A 19821-nucleotide genomic window follows, 5' to 3' on the forward strand; every position below is an offset into this window, starting at 1 on the left:
TGGGGAAGTCAATGTGCTGGTTCACGAACTGCTGGTTGCTGGTTGTTGGCACCTTTCCTTTCACCTTTCACCTTTCCTGGGCCAGGTTGGTGGCCAGCAGGACGAGGATCAGGAAGAGCAAGGGGCAGGGTCCCTGCGGAGCCATAGCCGTGTCTGTCACTGGATCGACCTGCAGTGGGGTGAGGGGGGAGATGGATGGAGACAGCACGGGGTGGGGATCTGCCTCCTCCATGGAACCTCCTGGGCCCTAACCCCTCCCCTCCAACCCACTCTTCCCCCACAACTCCTCTCAGCCCAGGGCAGTGAGATGGGACTTAACTGCTTGATTCAGAGCAATTCCTATTAACCCATTAACCCTGGGGCACCAGAGTCACACAGCCAACATTGAACAAGGGTTCCCAAATTTTTTGGGATGCTGGAGGTGTATAAGTGGGTGCCGTTGCACTCATGTACTCGCCATTGCCCCACCCCCACCTCACCTGCAATTCACCATCACCTGGCTGATAGTCCCTCTATCTGGGGTGGGGCCTCCCTGCACCTAGGGGCTGCAGGGACCTGGCAGCCGCTTCCTGGAACCATGCAAGGGGCAGCGACCCAGCCAGGGGAAGGACAGGCCTGGCTACTGGAAATGCCCGTGCCCAGCAGAACCAGTGGGAGCCGGGGCCTGTCCCCCACAGCGCCACCTGAGCCCCAGGGCTTGGGGGAAGGGTGAGGGCTGGATGGGACATGTAGGGGGCAGGGACTGGCTGCCGGCACCAGCGTGGCCTTGGGGCTTGGAGTCATCTCTCCTGGGTCTGGGGCCTGCCCACTGCTGGTGAGGGCTGGGAGCCAGGACTCCTGGGGTCTATCCCAGCTCTGGGTGGGCAGTGGGGTTTGTGTGTGTTTGGGAGGTTATGAGACAATGTCCCTTTTGGGTCACCTGCTCATCGCCCTCTGTGCTGGCACAGCGGCTGCCAGCCCTGCTACAACGAAGGTTAAGACCAGCTCCCCGTTCAAACCTCAGCTCTCCTAAGTGCTCTAAAATCCACACAGGTTTACCAAGAAATTTGGTGTGGGCCCCTAGGGAGCAGGGGAAGCTGGGGTGACTGACCCAAACTTAGGGTCATTTGAGGAAGGGGTTCCCCATCCCTGAACAAAACAGCCTGGCTGAAAGTGCCTGGATTTCCCAACTTGGTGCAGAGCTGGGGCTCAAACCCAGACCATGACCATCACCCCAGGGTCTTGGGGCCCCCCACCCCCCAAAGAACAGGCCGCACACTAGCCCTTTGTGGGGACAAAACTGAGAATGGTACGAGAAAGAGAGTTTGGCTCTCATGACAGGCAATGAACACACCTAATGCTCATGCCCCAGACGGATCACACTGAAAGTGCAGAGACGGCTGAGCTAGCCAGCCCTGCCATGCGCTGCCTGGGCCCAGGAGCAGGCTGGGCTGGGCTGGCCTGGGCTGGCTGGGCCCAGGGGGATCTGGGCCCAGGAGGGATCTGTCTCCACTGGCACAAGCTATGGGGGTCCTGCCAGGCCCCTCTGTGCCAGCTCCTGTCCCATTCACCCTGCAGTGTCTCATGGTGCTCATGGGCTCGGGGCTTTGACACCCCCCTAGTCCCCGGGCCAGCCCAGATCTGGCCCATCAGGGCTCCCCACGACCCTGTCAGCCTGGACCGGCCCCCTCCCAGTCTGCACTGCCCAGCCCCGCTGGCACGCTGGGTGTCGGTTGGTGGTTTGGCCGTTGATGGATCCCTCCCTGTGGTCTGGGGCAGGCTGCTCTCCCTGGGACTGCGGGGAGTGGGGCAAAACCGTGCACGTACAGAGGAAGTTTCAAAACCGGGGATGGGGTAACGGGCTAACGGGTGGTGACTCCATAGGCCGGTGGGATGTGCCAACGGCTGCTCGTTCCCCGCTGTTAACGGCAGAGCCCTGCTCCCACGTGGAGTGCCGTTGTAGTGTCGGGAGCGGGGCAGAGGAGGGAATGATGCCAGGTTAACAATGGGATGCAGTGGCGGGAAAGGCTGGTGTCCTCCTGGGGTGGATTACCAGAAGTGTCATAGGCAAGACACGGGAAGGAATTGTCCTGCTCTACTCGGCATTGGTGAGGTCCCACTTGGGGTCCTGGGCCCAGTTCTGGGCACCAAACTTTTGGAAAGATGTGGACAAACTGGAGAGAGTCCAGAGGAGAGCAACACAAATGATCAAAGGGTTAGAAAACCTGACCTGTGAGGAAAGGTTAAAAACTGGGCAGGTATAGTCATAGAATCATAGAATCATAGAATATCAGGGTTGGAAGGGACCCCAGAAGGTCATCTAGTCCAACCCCCTGCTCAAAGCAGGACCAATTCCCAGTTAAATCATCCCAGCCAGGGCTTTGTCAAGCCTGACCTTAAAAACCTCTAAGGAAGGAGATTCTACCACCTCCCTAGGTAACGCATTCCAGTGTTTCACCACCCTCCTAGTGAAAAAGTTTTTCCTAATATCCAATCTAAACCTCCCCCACTGCAACTTGAGACCATTACTCCTCGTTCTGTCATCTGCTACCATTGAGAACAGTCTAGAGCCATCCTCTTTGGAACCCCCTTTCAGGTAGTTGAAAGCAGCTATCAAATCCCCCCTCATTCTGCTTTTCTGCAGGCTAAACAATCCCAGCTCCCTCAGCCTCTCCTCATAACTCATGTGTTCCAGTCCCCTAATCATTTTTGTTGCCCTTCGCTGGACTCTCTCCAGTTTATCCACATCCCTCTTGAAGTGTGGGGCCCAAAACTGGACACAGTACTCCAGATGAGGCCTCACCAATGTCGAATAGAGGGGAACGATCACGTCCCTGGATCTGCTCGCTATGCCCCTACTTATACATCCCAAAATGCCATTGGCCTTCTTGGCAACAAGGGCACACTGCTGACTCATATCCAGCTTCTCGTCCACTGTCACCCCTAGGTCCTTTTCCGCAGAACTGCTGCCTAGCCATTCGGTCCCTAGTCTGTAGCTGTGCATTGGGTTCTTCCGTCTAAGTGCAGGACCCTGCACTTATCCTTATTGAACCTCATCAGATTTCTTTTGGCCCAATCCTCCAATTTGTCTAGGTCTTTCTGTATCCTATCCCTCCCCTCCAGCGTATCTACCACTCCTCCCAGTTTAGTATCATCCGTATCATCATTCATCAGTCCTGAGAAAAGAAGACTGAGGGGGAGCTGAGAACTACTTTCAAATCTGTGCAGGGCTGTTCTGGAGGGGACAGAGATCCATCATTCTCCGTGTCCACTGAGGACAGGACAAGAAGTAATGGCCTGAGTCTGTGGCCAGGGAGATGTAGGTTGGATATTAGGGAAAAGTTTCTAATGCTCAGAGTGGTGAGCATCAATCCTTCTGCGGGGCCCTTCAGCCCTTTCTTCCTCTTTTAATCAACTACAGCCCATTCCGTTCCTCAACTCAGAGATAGAACCCAGGAGTCCTGACTCCCAGCCCGCAACTCTCCTCCCAGAGCTGGGCTAGAACCCAGGAGTCTTGACTCCATCTCCATCTCCCGCAATCAGAAACAGAATCCAGGAGTAGAGCTGGGTGAGTAATGAAGTTTTTGGTTCCGAGCAATTGAAAACTATAGTAGAACCTCAGCGTTACGAATGCCAGAGTTACAAACTGACTGGTCAACCACACACCTCGTTTGGAACAGAAAGTATGCAATCAGCCAGCCTCAGAGACAAAAAACAAAAACAAATCCAGTGCTGTGCTAAATGTAAATGACTTAAAAAAAGGGAAAGTTTTAAAATTAGTATTTGACAAGGGTAAGAAATTATTTCTTTTAAATTAAGAGGGTTAAAAGCAATTAAGTTAATTTTAAATTGTTTCATTTAAATTAAGAGGGTTAAAAGCAACATTTTTCTTCTGCATAGTAAAGTTTCAAAGCTGTATTGTCAATATTCAGTTATAAACTTTTGAAAGAACCACCAAACACTTTGTTCAGAGTTACGAACGTTGCAGAATTATGAACAACCCCTATTCCCGAAGGGTTTGTAACTCTGAGGCCCTACTGTGGTTTTGTCTTGAGTTGAACCAAACCCCATATTATTTCAAATTTGTGGCGAAATAAAAAGTCAAAAAATTCCACGTCACCTGGACAGAAATCATTTCTGTTTGACCTGACTGGAAATGTTTTTGTTTTTTTTTCAGTTTGGGGCATTCGGACAAAAGCAGAGTCCTAAAGCCATAAAATGGCTGGTGGGGACGGGTTCCCTTGTAACTTTCAGCCCAGCAGTTAGAGCACTCACCCAGGGCTGTGGGAAAACCCAGTTCAAATCCCCCCTCTGCCTGCCAAGGGGAAGGGATTAGACCAGAGATCTGCCCCCTCTCAGCTGGGGACTCTTCACTCGCTCCACTTGGAGCTGCCCTGCTCCACTTTGGCTGGATCGCTGTTGGAGCAGGGCCTGGAAACTGGGTCACCCACATCTGAGGTGCAGGCGTTAACCAGAGTCATTCTCAAGGGCGGTCCCAGGCACAATGGCTACTCAGCGTCACCATGCTTGACAATTGGGGTGAATAAATTCATACAAATTTTGCCCTGTTCTACCCAGGAGTCCTGGCTCCCTGGTCTAACCCACTAGACCTTCTAGCCACCCCAGGATAGGGCTAGAACCCACAAATCCTGGCTCCCATCCCTCCCTGCTCTAGCCCACTAGACCCCCCCAGAGGAAGGCTAGAACTCCGGACTCCTGGCTTCTAATCCTCCTGCTCTGACCTCACCACTTGAAACCAGATAAATACCAGCTGACTCTGAAATTGCAATCTCCTGCTTGAATGGTGGCTTTTATACTCTAGGGTCTCTGCTGCCGGGATTGTCCCTGGCGCTGTGTTTGTCCAGCACCGAGCACATGGGACCCAGTCATGACGGGCGATGCTGGGACTACAGCACAGCAATGAAATCTCTCCCCCCTCGGACAAGGAGCCACCTGCGATACCCTGTTAATCTCCCAGTAATTGCTTATGGGTGCCCTTTCCAGGGCCAGGAGGTCACCTGATTCCTTTGTTCTCCAACCCTTTAGCTATCACCTTGCAGGGGGGAAGGGCCCAGGCCATCAGTTGCCAGGAGACAGAGTGTCGGCCATTTACGTACATGGGCCCTTTACTCTGCAACAGTTACACCCTCCTCCCTGATCAATGGCCATAAAAAGTAGACACCACTTTCGGTAAATATTTGCTGTCAGATATCTGGGATCTGCCTATTTGCTGTCAGATATCTGGGATCTGCCTTTGATCTGCAGTAAAAACATTTTATTGCAGCCAGAGCAGCAGATTTCCCTCTGAACCAAATCCTAGCGGGAATATCCAGCAGAAGGAGGCGGGTAAACCTCAGTACTGACATAAAAAGGGTTATCTATTTTTTTAGAATGTTACCTCAGTACAAACTTGCCTGTGCCTTCACTGAACTAAAGAGACACTGACAATTATTTTAATCCAGGATATTTGGAGAATGTAACAACTGGCATGCCTAGATTTTAATTGCTCAGGGTAAATAAAGAAATTCAATAGAGGATTTTTCTTTCTGTCTGTTACATTCAGGACACACACAGAGAGAAATTAGATAAAATCATACAATACTCTTGCTGGAAGGTAGCAACTATATTTCTTAGAATCCAGAACCGCAACACACAAGAATCCAAAAACACACAGAGAGAAACAACAGGCTGCTCCCCAAGGAACAATTCACCCCACCTTACTCCAGGCAGGCTCTCTGCAGGCTGATGGTGCTGAAGACCCAGATCAAATGCTCCCCTCCAGAGCCCCCTAGCCTGTCAGCAGGATCAGGGAACCCCTTGCACTTGAAGTGACAGCTCTCTACCACACCACACTGTCACCCAGGGATAAGCCACGCGTGAGGAAGACAGCATGTCTCTGGTCATAAAACCATCTTTATGATACTCAAGTGTGTTTACACAGGCTCTAAGACATAATTTGTATCTTCTTGTAGCGGTTTAGACTATCTTCTTTTCTGCTATGTTTTGCAAAGGTAGATAAGCATTGTTTGTTGTCTGCAATAATTACTTGAAGTCTTTAGTGGCAAGTTGTAAATACACTGTGAATGGCAGATGTTAAAGCCACTTGGGTCAAAAGGCAAACAAACCACTTGGACCTTGTCAAAGACCAGGACAGCAGTCTGGTAGAGGGAGGAGATTATCTCGAGAACAAACCCAGGAGGATGTTTGTGATTTAAAGAGAGTTCTGACTTGAAAGGACTGTCTCTTTATTCAGCATCAGAAAGGATCCTTATCAGAAGCCATAAAAAGAAGCTGTAAATGTGGGACTTTTTTCTTTCTCCCTTCCTAGCAATAACCCTCCTTTTCGACCAGGGGTGGGCAAACAGCTGGGAACAGAAACTGTACGGCGGGCCATGAATGCTAACAAAATTGGGGTTGGGGTGCGGGAGGGGCTGAGGACTCTGGTTGGGGGTGCGGGCTCCGGGGTGGGGCCAGAAATGAGGAGTTCCGGGTGCAGGAGGGGGCTTTGGGCTGGGCTCGGGGAGTGGGGTGGGGTGGGTGTGTGAGGGGTGGTGAGGGCTCCAGCTGGGGGATGCGGGCTCTGGGGTGGGGCTGAGGCTGAGGAGTGTGGGGTGTAGGAGGGTGCTCTGGGCTGGGACTGAGGGGGTTTGGAGGGTGGGATGGGGATCAGGGCTGGGGAAGGTGGTTGGGGTGCGGGAAGGGGTGCAGGCTCTGGCTGGGGGTGCGGGCTCTGGGGTGGGGATTTGGGGTGCAGGAGGGTGCGCAGGGCTGGGATCGAGGGGTTTGGAGGGCAGGAGGGGGATCAGGGCTGGGGCAGGGGGTTGGGATGTGGGGAGAGGCTCAGGGGTGCAGGCTCCAAGCGGCTTCTCAAGTGGCTCCTGGAAACAGTGGCACGTCCCTTTTCCGGCTCCTGCGTGGAGGCGCAGCCAGGCGGTTCTGCACGCTTCCCCGTCTGCAGGCGCTGCCCCCACAGCTCCCATTGGAGTGCCGGAGGGGGCCATTGGAGCGGGGCCATTGGAGCCCGTAGGAGCTGGAGTGGGGCCATGCCGCGGCTTTTGGGAGCCGTGTGGTGCAGCCCCCGCCCCTGCGCCCCAGCTGGAGCGGTGCAGGCCCCAAAACCCCGCTCCCTGCAGGAGCTCACTGGCCAGTTTGCCCAACCCTGTTTTAGACCCTTACTTATTTCTGATTGAAAGTAAAACCTTCTGTGAGCGCTCTCAAAGGCTGTATCCCTGCAATCTGAAAAAAGACACTGATGCTTGGAAAATGTTTTGCAGAGAGTATGGGTGATTTCCGTCTAACTCCTGTTTCCTCCCAGTGGTGCAAGCTTTGGTTGCTACTTATATGCCTGAAGACGGCTCTAGCTTCTTTGGAGATGCGTGTTCGCAAATACTTTACCTAAGTGCAAAGCTTCTGATATCACGGCTATGGCAATGGTGGGATGCTTTATGTGCCATGGAATCCAATGACCCTACTGGCCTGCGGTCTAATCAAGAATCCATTGGAGTGTGGGCTATTTATCATCCTTGGGGAATCTACACTTAAAACAATGCACTGGCGCAGCTTCAGTGATTCCAGTGCAGACAAGCCCTGGGAAAGACGACAGCCTCCTCTCCAAAGACCATGATGGAGAAGAGACAGTCATGGCTGTTCAAATTTCGTGGTTGTCTTTTAAGAATTAATAATGTTTATGTGAGCAGGGGAATGGTCCCACTATTGTGGGGAACTTTCCTGCCTTATACGCTACTCCACTGAAATGGACTAGCGAAAGGATCTGAGGCATCGCTCCTACTTCCTTTAGCCAGAGGCCGGCCTGACCTCCAGGGCTCCCCTTCCACTCTCCTGTGTGGCAGAGTCCTCGTAACCCCAACAAGGCTGGGCCCAGGAGTCCTGGGGGGCTTGACCCCCAACCTTGTTGTGGTCACTTAGGGCGGGGTCTAGGGTGTCCCCACTCCAGGGTGCTCTCTCTGCACCGGATGCTTCCCTGACCCCCGATCATCAAATACAGTTCAAAGCAAATACAATTTATTAAACAGCAACCAATTAAAAAAAATAAGGAAAAAATGGGAAAGGTGAAAGGAAAACCCGTCACCCTGCTCTGTGGCATGGGGATGTCACAACCAGCATTTCTGGGATGTCAGGGGAGTTCAGTCTGTTCCTCACAAGTCCCAGGCCTCTTCTCAGGCCCTGGCTGCGCTGCAGGGATGCTGCGGGTCGGACACTTGCTCTGGCGGTGGCCACATGCCCTCAGTGTCTAGGTGGCAGGACCCTTCTTCCCAGCGTCAGCCCCCTTCACCCCCACCCCCGTTGGGATTACGATCCCCCTCCAGGTCTGGCCTACAAGGCCTCTCTTGGCTGGGCGCGTCTCCCTGCGCTAGGCCTGCTGCCCAGGGTCCCCCTCGCTCTCCCCAGCTGCTCACCGCACCCCACTCCAGACTGCTCCAGCCCCAGCTCTAGGGTTGCCAACTTTCTAATCGCACAAAACCGAACACCCTAGACCTAGGCCTTCCCTGAGGCCCTGCCACCTTCTCCACCCCTTCCCCGAGCCCCTGCTCCCCGCTCACTACATTGCCCCTCCCTCAGTGGCTTGATCTGCCCCACCCTCACTCACTTTCACTGGGCTGGGGCAGGGGGTTGGGGTGCGGGGGGGTGAGGGCTCTAACTTGGGGTGCAGGCTCCGGGTTGGGGCCAGAAATAAGAGGTTCAGGTTGTGGGAGGGGGCTCTGGGCTAGGGCAGCGGGTTGGGGTGCAGGAAAGGGTGGGGGCGGTGCACGGAGCCCTGTGGCCCCCTCCCCGAGGACCTGCTGCTGGCCGCTTCCAGGGTGCAGCATGGTGCCAGGATGGGTAGGGACTAGCCTGCCTTAGACCCACAGCACCCCTGACCGGACCGGACACCCTATCGAGCTCCAGCTCCACTCTGCCTCAGCACGGCTGCTGCTCTGCCTCCAGCTCCCTGGGCTGCTTCTCTGGCTCCCCTGGCTCTGCTTGCTGCAGCTCTGCTCCCAGAACAGGTCTGCTCCCCCTAGGCTGCTTCTGTGACTCTGCTCCCAGCACGGACCTGCTCCCCCTAGGCTGCTTCTGTGACTCTGCTCCCAGCACGGACCTGCTCCCCCTGCGCTGCTTCTCTGGTTCTCTCTGGCTGCCTCTCTCCTCAGCTCGGCCCCACTCTGTCTGACCCAGGCGATTCCAGCTCACTTGCAGGACAGAAAGCCCCTGGCCTCCTGACTCCCCGATTAGCCTGCCTGCCCTGTCAATTGCGCTGACCTGGAGCATTGACTCTTCGCATTGTTCCTGGGGATTGCCAGTCTCAGGGACTTGATTTCCCATTGACCCTTCTCCTTCCTTTTGGTACTGGGAGCTAGCCAGCCAAAACACCCCCACTGAGTTTTAGTAAAGGGCCAGCAGTCCCCTTACATTTACAAAGAAATTTGAAGTGGCAATTTGGACCAGTTTGAGGCAGATTTTAAGCATCTGTAAAACCCTGATGAAGCAAACAGGATAGCTCCAAAAATGAACTGGATTTTAATGCAGCACCAGTTCTGTTATAACTGCTGTTAAGAACTCTTTTCTGTTACATCGGTGACTTTTCTAAAATGTGCTCCATTATTTAGATGGACTTGAAATGTGTGTCATCTCTTGGGGACGTGGGGTAGGATTATTAATCCAAATTTGGGGTTACTTGATGCTGTGGTTCCTGAGATACAACCCTGGGAAAAAAGCTTCTCTTAAGGTTGACTGATTCTACCAATTCTTTTAAAACAGATTTTGGGATCAACCCATGTCTCTGATCATACCCCAGATGGTCTTAATCATTCATCCTTGATCCCCCTAGTGTTTGCCGTCCCCTCCCCCTTTGGGGGACATGACTGAATATACCCCATGTCCATACCCCACACACTATTGTAATAATCTTTGTAGATAGGATGCCTGGTGAGGGATCATTTGAAAACTCATAATTTGCTGATCATTGTTGTCCGGATAAAATGTGTGTGGCAACGTTGTGTGTGAAGTTATAAGATTCCACTGTATGGTGTTGTTACCACATGTTCCAAACTGAGGTCGGCAAACAGGCCTGTCTCGAACAAAGGAACATGTGCTTTGCTGAATTTACACTTAAGCAGTATACAGAGTCATCAAGCAGGAAGGGATAGGAGAGGCCAGCTCTGCCTCTGCACTGCAAACCCCTCTGGGATGGAGCACCATAGGTGGCCGTGGGGCCTGGGGATCCTTCCAGCCCCATGGAGACTTTGGCTGCAAGCAGACTAGCCATTCACTGGCAAACCTCAGATGAGTCCTCTTTGCTCCTGGATCCCCCTCCCTGACACTCACCTGGAGCCAGGCAGACCCTGCCGAGCTGGGCCCACACTGTATCTGGTACTCCAAAAATAAACATTTCCTGTGCCCCATTCCCCTGCAGTCACTGACCAGCCCATCTGGGGCCATGCTGGGGCCCGCAACCTGTGAGGACTGGTGCCCCCTTCTGGGTAACGGCCCTGTATTGCATTCCCCGCCCCACTGAGTAAGTGAGTTGCCCCAACCTGCATCTGGATTGGAGCGGGTGCCCCATAAAAAGGCAAGGCCTCAGACTGCATTCCCCAATCCCTGGAGCCAGCTGGGCCCCTTGACCTGGTTTTGATCATGGTCACTGCTTAGCAAAGGGGCACGCCCCCAAATCCCTTCCCTGGTCCCTTTGAACAACTTAGGGCACGGCTACACTGGAAACTTCAAAGCGCTGTCGCGGGAACGCTCCTCCGGCAGCGCTTTGAAGTGTGAGTGTGGTCACGAAGGAGCGCTGGGAGAGAGGGTTCTCCCAGCGCTCCTGGTGATCCACCTCCATGGGGGGATCAGCTCCTAGACCTGGGAGCCCTGCTCCCTGCGCTCAGAGCTTGTTTACACTAGCGCTTTAAAGCGCTCTGACTTGCTGCACTCAGGGGGGTGATTTTTCACACCCCTGAGCCAGCAAGTTAGAGCCCTATAAAATGTAAGTGTAGCCAAACTCTTAGTCATATTCCCAAAATAGCCCGAGGGTTTGAGATCCGCAGATGCACAGTGACTCTGCTCCCAGCCCCCCAAACACACCGACTCGTTCTGCATTGGCAGGAAAGTGTTTTATTGCAAGAAGCAGGAAGGAAACAAAACTCCGGGAGAGCTTTCAGGGCCCTGCCTGGGACAATCTTCTCCCCACAACCTGCCCCCGATACCTAATGCATGCCGGGTGGGAGGGGGTGGCCGTACTGTATAATGGGCACCCAGCGAGGCGGGCTCTGGGCTCAGGCTGAGGATCTCAGTGCCAGCTGGGGAGGCTGGGTGCCCAGATTTTCACTCGTGTGGATGGGAACTGGGCACCTGGCTTGGGAAATCCGCCCCACAGGCTCCAAGCTGCTGGCCTGTGGGATAAGGGAAGACACTGAATGTCCCTGTGGAGACTCATGGCAGGGATTGCCCAGGATGGGCAGGGACGAGGCAGGAGAGCCCCGAGTGACAGAGAACTGCCCAGGAGTCAAAGTGGGGGAGCAGGGGCCCCCCTGCTCCGCCTGTGGCCAGCGCCTGGGCAGGACTCTGTCTAAGGACTCTGTCTATAGGACTCTGTCTAAGTGTGCAGGCCGCCCCTGGGCACAGGTCACATGGATCCTGCGGGTCCGGATTCTAGCCTTGGAGATACAGTGCCCTAGTGGTGAAATGGATGTTAGCTGGCATGTGGTGATGTGGAAGCGTGCAATACTGTTATAGACGTTGTCGCGGACCCGTTTCCCTCCACTGCTGCAAACACCCTGGACTTGGTTGGTGGGGGCTTGGATGAAGGTGTCGCCGGTTATACCGAAAGGGCGGGTCAGGCCCTGGCGCTGCATCATGAGTTCGCAGGAGATCTGGTCACTGGAGGCACTGCTCTTGGGGAATTCAATGTGTTGGTTCAAGAACTGCGAGTAGCTGGTGCCTTCTCTAAGCTGGGCCAGGCTGGCGGCCAGGAGGATGAGGGGCAGCAGGAGCGCGGGGTGGGGTCCCCTCGAAGCCATGGCTATATCTGTCACTGGATCTACCTGCAGTGGGGAGAGGGGGGAGATGGATGGAGACAGGGTTGTTGCCGGCACCCAGTGCCGAGAGGCAAAACAACAGCAGGGTTTGGTTCGCTACCCGGTGTGCTTTACCCAATAATTACAATGGGGTGGAGAAGCAGAAAAGTTTATTTGAAGCTTTAAAAAGGTACAGGGAGAATAGAATCTCAAATCCTGCACACAGAGCAGGAAGTTTCACAGGCTTTTATATATATATATATTTAGCATATTTATTTAATAGCAGGCTGCCCTAAGTATCTATATAGCCAGCCAATTTAGTCACCAGCTAGTTTTTTTGTTTTTTGTATTCTTTGTTTAATTATACATAAAGCTGCTTTATTTAGCATTTTTTTTTTTATATTTGCCCTGTTTGGCCTTGTTTAGTTTCAGGCAGTCTGACTCTGCAACATATTGTTGCAGATCCTTAGCATAACTGCTGTGAGTGCCTCCAGGCGGGGGGGCCAAGGACATTTGGGCCTAGTACGCAGAACTGCTGCGAGTGTCTCCAGGCGGGGGGCGGAGGGGGGGAGGGGGCAAGGACACTTGGGCCTAGTGCGAGGGGGCTTCATCAACACTCGTGGTCTTCCATCCCCTCGAGTTACCTAGTGGCCATGCCCCAGTGTCCCCAACAACTCCCTCCTTTGAGAACACTTAACAGCTTTGGCTCTGAGTTTTTTTACTTGGGCTACTTATTTTTTTATAATAGGATTTTGCATAAGCACTTTGTGATAGCCCTGAAGAGAATGACTTATTAACTTTTGCAAAAGGGCCCTGACACATGATACTGCACAGCATAATACCATTAATACAAGCAATACAGGAAAGAGAAATTTTAATAACAGGCTAAATAAACCACCAAGCCAAGATGACAAACCCCAGCCTGAAAACAAGGTTTGCAACCAATCACTCTCTGGGGCAGTATAGGCAACCTGTGCTCGGGCATGGGCCTCAGCCTGTACCACCTTTTTATAGATTTTATAACTGCTATTATTTATATACATATATATATAACATTGGGGCCCAACGAGGGCACAAACCCCTCCTTGGGATGCCAAGAGATAGTCCAAAGCCAGCCTGTTTTGGAGGGAAAACGTCCTGAGCTGCTGTACCTTTTTATTTAATATTTTCACTGCTGACTTTAAATTACTAACCGAGTCCTCTAACTCAAAGTCAACTTTCTTAAGTACCATTTGCAGCCTTACAGTATAGCGGCTTATGCATGCCATGGCTGGCCTGGAAAACAGTGGCGCTATTTCCAGTACAGAGCATCCTACAGCTTCTCGGTTGTGAGGGAATTCTTTATATTGCCCTTTAATGCCATAGTCAGTTGCCGCAGGGTCTTTTTTTGTGACTTAACGGAGGTGTCTCGGGCATTTCTAATTTTTTTTTTTTGGGCAGTGTGGCAGTTATTGACAGATGAGGAACTCCATGAGCTATATAACAGCTACCTGTCCAGTTGGCTGGCAGCACCTTGTAAGCCTTTCGGCCACACACAAAATGGTGACCCTGTAGGGCCCAGTAAGAACTGTTTTTTAAGGGGATTCCTGGGATATTTAAGGCTGCTTTGGCTGTTTATCCAAACAGTTCATATGCCCCTAAGGGGGCATCCCATCCTTCTGATTGGGTACAAGTGGGGGCGTTTCTAATTGTGCCGTTCAAATTACACTTGCCATAGGGACCACTACAAACCCACCATTGGCTTGCTACACTGGAGATATTAACTGGACGGCAAGTTATATTTCCAAACCTTTTTTTTTTTTTTTTTGTGGTAAGATTATTTGTAAGAGTTTTTCTAAAAGGGGAGGAACAATTACACCCACACTGCTGTCCTCCCCTGTTGGTCTTTATTTAATACCCATTAGCCCACTGTGTAATAACACAGGAGCTTTTTTCCACAGGACGCCCATAGTAATCAGATTGGTTTCGGGTAAAACATAACACTCCCTCAGTGAGTACTGCAACTGAATACTCCTGGTCCTGATAGGTGGCTTGCTGTAAAGAGGTCTTATTTCAGAACGGCGAGACCGTTCTTTCCTGCTCTTTGCTGGCGGCTAATTCTGCTGGGGTCAAGGGCAGCATGTCAAGGGGCATTCCCGTTTTGGGGGACCGTGGAGTTGGAGCACATACCCAGCAATCAGTTTGGTTTGTTAAAGTAGCAACATGGTGCGCAAGCGAAACAAAGGAGTTATGCTCCCGATATGCACAGTTTGGAAATACCAATACAGAGAATAACAATGTTACCCAATTAATTATTACCAGAGTCTTCCCAACCCAGGGTCTCCAGTACCTGGGTGGGCCCATTTTAGCGTTAAGGTGCCCACTATTTGTGTCTTTTAAACAGTAGCTTTAGCCCGAGATCGTCACTAGATGAGGAGTCAGCAGGTTGGACGATCCACTGTTCTGCTGACGAGGGGGCGGGTACTGCCTTCAGACGAGAGTGATGGATCCAGTTCTTGTGTCCCTCGATCTTTGCCTCTGTATGGGAGACCAGCAGGACGGTATAGGGTCCTTTCCACTTTTCCTGGAGAGGCTCGTCTTTCCAGGTACGAACAAGCACAGAGTCACCGGGCTGTAAGAAGTGGATGGGAGAGTCCAAGGGGAGAGGCTGGGAATCCTTGGTATACCTGTGAAGAGACAAGAGAACAGCAGACAGGGAACACATATACTGTGACAAAAAAACATTACCTAGCTCCCATTCCCCTGACAGAACCGGGGTGCCATTCATGCCCTTCCAAACATAATTTTAAAGGGACTAAGCCCTAATCTACCCTTAGGGAGAATGCGGATAAGAAGTAGGACGAGGGGCAAAGCATTAGGCCATCGCAGTGAGGCTTCTTGGCACACTTTTGAGAGATGCCGTTTAAGGGTCTGATTGGTACGCTCCATTACACCACTGGCTTGCGATCTCCAGGGCGTATGGAGTTTCCAGGGGATCTGTAAAGCATGTGAGATGCTTTGAATGATTTTTGACATGAAATGTGTCCCGTTGTCAGATTCCATCCACAGGGGGAGTCCAAAGCGAGGAATGATCTCCTTAACAAACTTGAAGGCCACTGTTCTGGCAGTGCAATTACGGCACATTTATTCTTTTAAATGGACACAAATCAGACGTCAAGAATTATAACATTCATAAACCAGTCGGAGAACACTTCAATCTCTCTGGTCACGCAATCACAGACATGAAGGTCGCTATCTTACAACAAAAAAACTTCAAATCCAGACTCCAGCGAGAAACTGCTGAATTGGAATTCATTTGCAAATTGGATACTATTAATTTAGGCTTAAATAGAGACTGGGAGTGGCTAAGTCATTATGCAAGGTAGCCTATTTCCCCTTGCTTTTTTCTACCCCCCCCCCCCCGACGTTCTGGTTAAAGCTTGGATTTATGCTGGAAATGGCCCACCTTGATTATCATGCACATTGTAAGGAGAGTGGTCAGTTTGGATGAGCTATTGCCAGCAGGAGAGTGAGTTTGTGTGTGTGTGTGGGGGGGGGGGGTGAGAAAACCTGGATTTGTGCTGGAAATGGCCCACCTTGATTATCATGCACATTGTAGGGAGAGTGGTCGCTTTGGATAAGCTATTACCAGCAGGAGAGTGAGTTTGTGTGTATGGCTTTTGGAGGGGGGTGCGGAGGGGTGAGAAAACCTGGATTTGTGCTGGAAATGGCCCACCTTGATTATCATACACATTTTAAAAAGAGTGGTCACTTTGGATGGGCTATTACCAGCAGGAGAGTGAGTTTGTGGGGGGGGGGGGGCGGAGGGTGAGAAAACCTGGATTTGTGCTGGAAATGGCCCAACTTGATGATCACTTTAGATAAGCTATTACCAGCAGGAGAGTGGGGTGGGAGGAGGTATTGTTTCATGGTCTCTGTGTATATAATGTCTTCTGCAGTTTCCACAGTATGCATCCGATGAAGTGAGCTGTAGCTCACGAAAGCTCATGCTCAAATAAATTGGTTAGTCTCTAAGGTGCCACAAATCCTCCTTTTCTTTTTGCGAATACAGACTAACACGGCTGTTACTCTGAAACCTTTCTCTCTCTAGACTCTCTTCTTTTGTGCTATGTTTTGAAAAGGTAGATTAGCATTGTTTGTTGTGAGCAATAATTAATTGAAGTCTTTAGTTGCAAGTTGTAAAGAGACTGGGAATGGCAGGTGTTAAAGCCACTTGGGTCAAAAGGCAAACAAACCAATTGGATCTTATCAAAGGCCAGGACAGCAGTCTGGTAGAGGGATGAGATTATCTCAAGAACAAAGGAAGGAGGATGTTTGTGGTTTAAAGAGTCCTGATTGAAAGGAATGTCTAAGTACTCTGTATTCAGGACCAAAGAGGTGGGGGTAGGGATAGCTCAGTGGTTTGAGTATTGGCCTGCTATACCCAAGGTTGTGAGTACAACCCTTGAGGGGGCCATTTCTGGATCTGGGGCAAAAATTGGGGATTGGCCCTGCTTTGAGCAGGGGGTTGGACTAGATGACTTCCTGAGGTCCCTTCCAACCCTGATATTTTATGACAACTTCTATTCTAGGAGGCTGACACTGAAGATCCTTATCAAAAGCCATAATAGCGGGAATTTCTCCCTTCTCTCTTTATAGCAATAAACCTCCATTTAAACCCCTACCAATGTCTTATTGAAAGTAAAACCTTCTTAAATAAGCACTCTCAAAGGCTGTATCCCTGCAATTTGAAGAAAGACACTGATGCTTGGAAAATGTTTTGCAGAGGGTATGGGTGATTTCTGTCTGACTTATTCCCAAATAAATCTGTTAGTCTTTAAGGTGCCACTGGACTCCTCGTTGTTGCTGTCTAACTTGTTTCTGTTCAATGGTGCAAGCTTTGGTTGCTCCTTATATGCCTGAAGACGGCTCTAGCTTCTTTGGAGATGCGTGTTTGCAAATACTTTACCTAAGTGCAAAGCTTCTGATATCCTGGCTATGGCAATGGTGGGATGCTCTATGTGCCATGGAGTCCAATGACCTTACTGGCCTGTTTTCTAATCAATAAGTCACTGGAGTGTGGGCTATTTATCGTCCTTGGGGAATCTACCCTTAAAACAATGCAGTGGCACATTCAAGCCCTGGGAAAGATGAGAGCCTCCGCTCCAAAGACCGTGATGGAGAAGCGACAGTAACGGCTATTCCAATGTCACAGCTGTCTTTAAGAATGAATAATGTTTTTAAAGAACTGTGATGTGGAACGTTTGGACCTATTTGAGGCACATTTTAAGTTTCTGTCAAGTCCCGATGAAGCGAACGGGATAGATTCGAAAATGGGCTGGATGTTACTGGAGCTATAATTATATTTAAAAACTCCTTTCTGTTACATGGTAAACTATTCTAAGATGTCCTCCATTATTTAGATAGACTTCAAATGTGCACTATAAAAAGGAGGGCCCCATTCCTGTCTCCCTGACCATCGCATTCACGGCACCAGAAGAGACAATGGAAGCATTCGTTCAGCTGGAGAAGGGGCCATTCCCTGAGTCGTTTGGTCACTAAAACAGGTGGAAGCACATGGTGAGAAACTTTGCTTAAACTGGATCTAGTTTGTTAAGTTAGGCTCCAGGTGTGTTTTAACTTTTATTTTCCTGAAAACATTTCTGTCTTGTATGCCTCATTGCTTGGACTGACTTCAAATCTCTCTCTTTGACTTAATAAACTTGTTTCATCGTTTGATCTGCTCCAGAGTGTTGACATCAAAGTGTCTGGGAAACTCCAATTTGGAGTGGCAGGTTACGTGCCTATTGTTTCTATGAAAGCAATAACAGACTTTACATAAACTTGTACAGTGCAGGAGAGGGCTGGGGGTCGGTCGGGGACTGGGGCTGTTCTGGGGTCACCCTGCAGCACAACCGAGGCTGGTAGGAGCCAAGGCGTGGCTGTCTGGCTGCAGCATACACACAGACACAGCTGGCAGTGACTTGCATGCTGGAGGCTGTTTGGGAGCAGTCCAGGCTGGAGGCTGCAGCAGCAAAGCAGTGTAAAGGGCCAGAAGGCAGAAATGATCCAGCTACTCATCGGTCTGGACTGTACGCTGGGTATGTCACAGGGACCAGCACTGAAAATGCGGCACAGAACAGAGACGCGACAGACCCGACGTCCCACAGGAGAACCAAGAATGGAACCAAGAAGTCGTAATTCCTTAGCTAGTGCCCGATAAATGAGCCTTCAGCACTGGCCTGGCTAGAATTAAACATATGGCTTTGCAGGGGACGTTTTTCTCTTTCCAGTCATGTGAAAAATGCCATTTGGTGACAACAGCATCTCTTAAGGCCTGAGCCACCCACATACTGCTGAGGAAATGAACCTGGGGGAAAATATTCTTGAAAACACTCATCTAGAGCCCAGTGAAAATTGAATTCACAGCCCCTGGCTTACAACAGCAGGGCTCTGTGCAATGGATCCACAAGGGGACAAAGGTCACCCCTGAGAATATTTTCACCTCCAATGGGCTGCAGGGAGCACACTGGGCAGTGCCACTGACTGTACGCTGCCTGGCCCTGACTGAGCCACAGCCCCATCTCTGCCTCAGTTTCCCACACCTGTGGAATCGGGGTGAAGATCCTGGCTTGGTCTGTGTAAAGGGCTTAGAGGGGCCTGGGATGGAGGCCGAGTGCTACAAAGGGGCACTGCGGTGCTGATGGTGGCTGTATGTGCTCTGCTGTTTGTGGGAGCTGCAGAGCAGTGGGTGAAGGGGCCACTGGTAGGAGAGGCCAGCTCTGTTTCCATGCTGCAAACCCCTCTGGGACAGAGCCTCATAGGTGGCCATGAGGCATGGGGGCCCTTCCAGCTCCACGGAAACTGTGGCTGCAAGCAAATGAGCTATTCACTGGCAAACCACAGATGAAAACTCTTTGCTCCCTGACACACACCCAGACCCAGCCAGACCCTGCCAAGCTGGGCCAGCTTTGCCTCTAGTGCTCTGGAAATAAACGTTTCCTGTGCCCCATTCCCCAGCGGCCACTACCAGCCCTACCTGGGGCCACGCTGGGGCCTGCAGCCCATGGGACCTGCTGCTTCCTTCTGGGGAACGGCCCTGTACTGCATTCCCCACCCTGTTCAGCCAGTGAATTGCCCCACCTGTATCTGGACTGGAGCTGGCATCCCATAAAAAGGCAAGGTCTCAGACTGCAATCCCCAATCCCCTGGGGAAGCCAGGCCCCTTGACCTGGGGTTTGATCATGGTCACGGCATAGCAATGGGACATTTCTCTAAGCCCCTTCCTGATCCCTTTAAAAACTTAGCCACGTTCCCCAAATAGCCCAAGGGTTTGAGATCTCCAGATGCACAGTGACTCTGCCCCCAGCCCCCCAAACACACCGGCTCGTTCTGCATTGACAGGAAAGTTTTTTATTGCACGAAACAGCAAGGAAACAAAACTCAGTGAGCGCTTCTAGGGCCCCACCTGGGACAATCTCCTCCCCATACCCTGCCCCCAATACCCCATGGATGCAGGGTGGGAGGGTCAGCTGTACTGTATAATGGGCATCCAGCGAGATGGGCACTGGGCTCACCCTGAGGGTCTCAGTGCCAGATTGGGGGGGGGGGGGGGGCTGGGTGCCCGGATTTTCACTCATGTGGATGGGAACTGGGCACCTAGTGTGGGAAATTCCCCCACAGGCCTCAAGCTGCCGGCCTGTGGGATGAGGGGAGGCACTGAATGTCCCTGTGGAGACTCTTGGTGGGCGCTGCCCAGGAGGAGCAGGTGCGGGGACAGGGAGCCCCCAGTGGCAGAGAGCTGCCCAGGAGTGAAAGGGGGTGGGGGGCAGAAGGGGGATCCTCTGCTCCCTGC

General features: G+C 51.6%; 1 protein-coding gene across 1 annotated transcript; it reads right to left on the reverse strand.

Moving 5' to 3' along the window:
* Nucleotides 1-11246: 11246 nt before the first annotated feature.
* Nucleotides 11247-11990, reverse strand: LOC142068886 (ribonuclease-like). Its single transcript, XM_075119011.1, has 2 exons — nt 11601-11990; nt 11247-11363 (listed from the first exon to the last, which is right to left on the reverse strand). Exons 1-2 carry the CDS (start codon nt 11988-11990, stop codon nt 11247-11249), a joined length of 507 nt encoding a protein of 168 aa, XP_074975112.1.
* Nucleotides 11991-19821: the final 7831 nt, after the last annotated feature.

Source organism: Caretta caretta, chromosome 13, assembly GCF_965140235.1.
Source record: "Caretta caretta isolate rCarCar2 chromosome 13, rCarCar1.hap1, whole genome shotgun sequence".
NCBI lineage: Eukaryota > Metazoa > Chordata > Testudines > Cheloniidae > Caretta > Caretta caretta.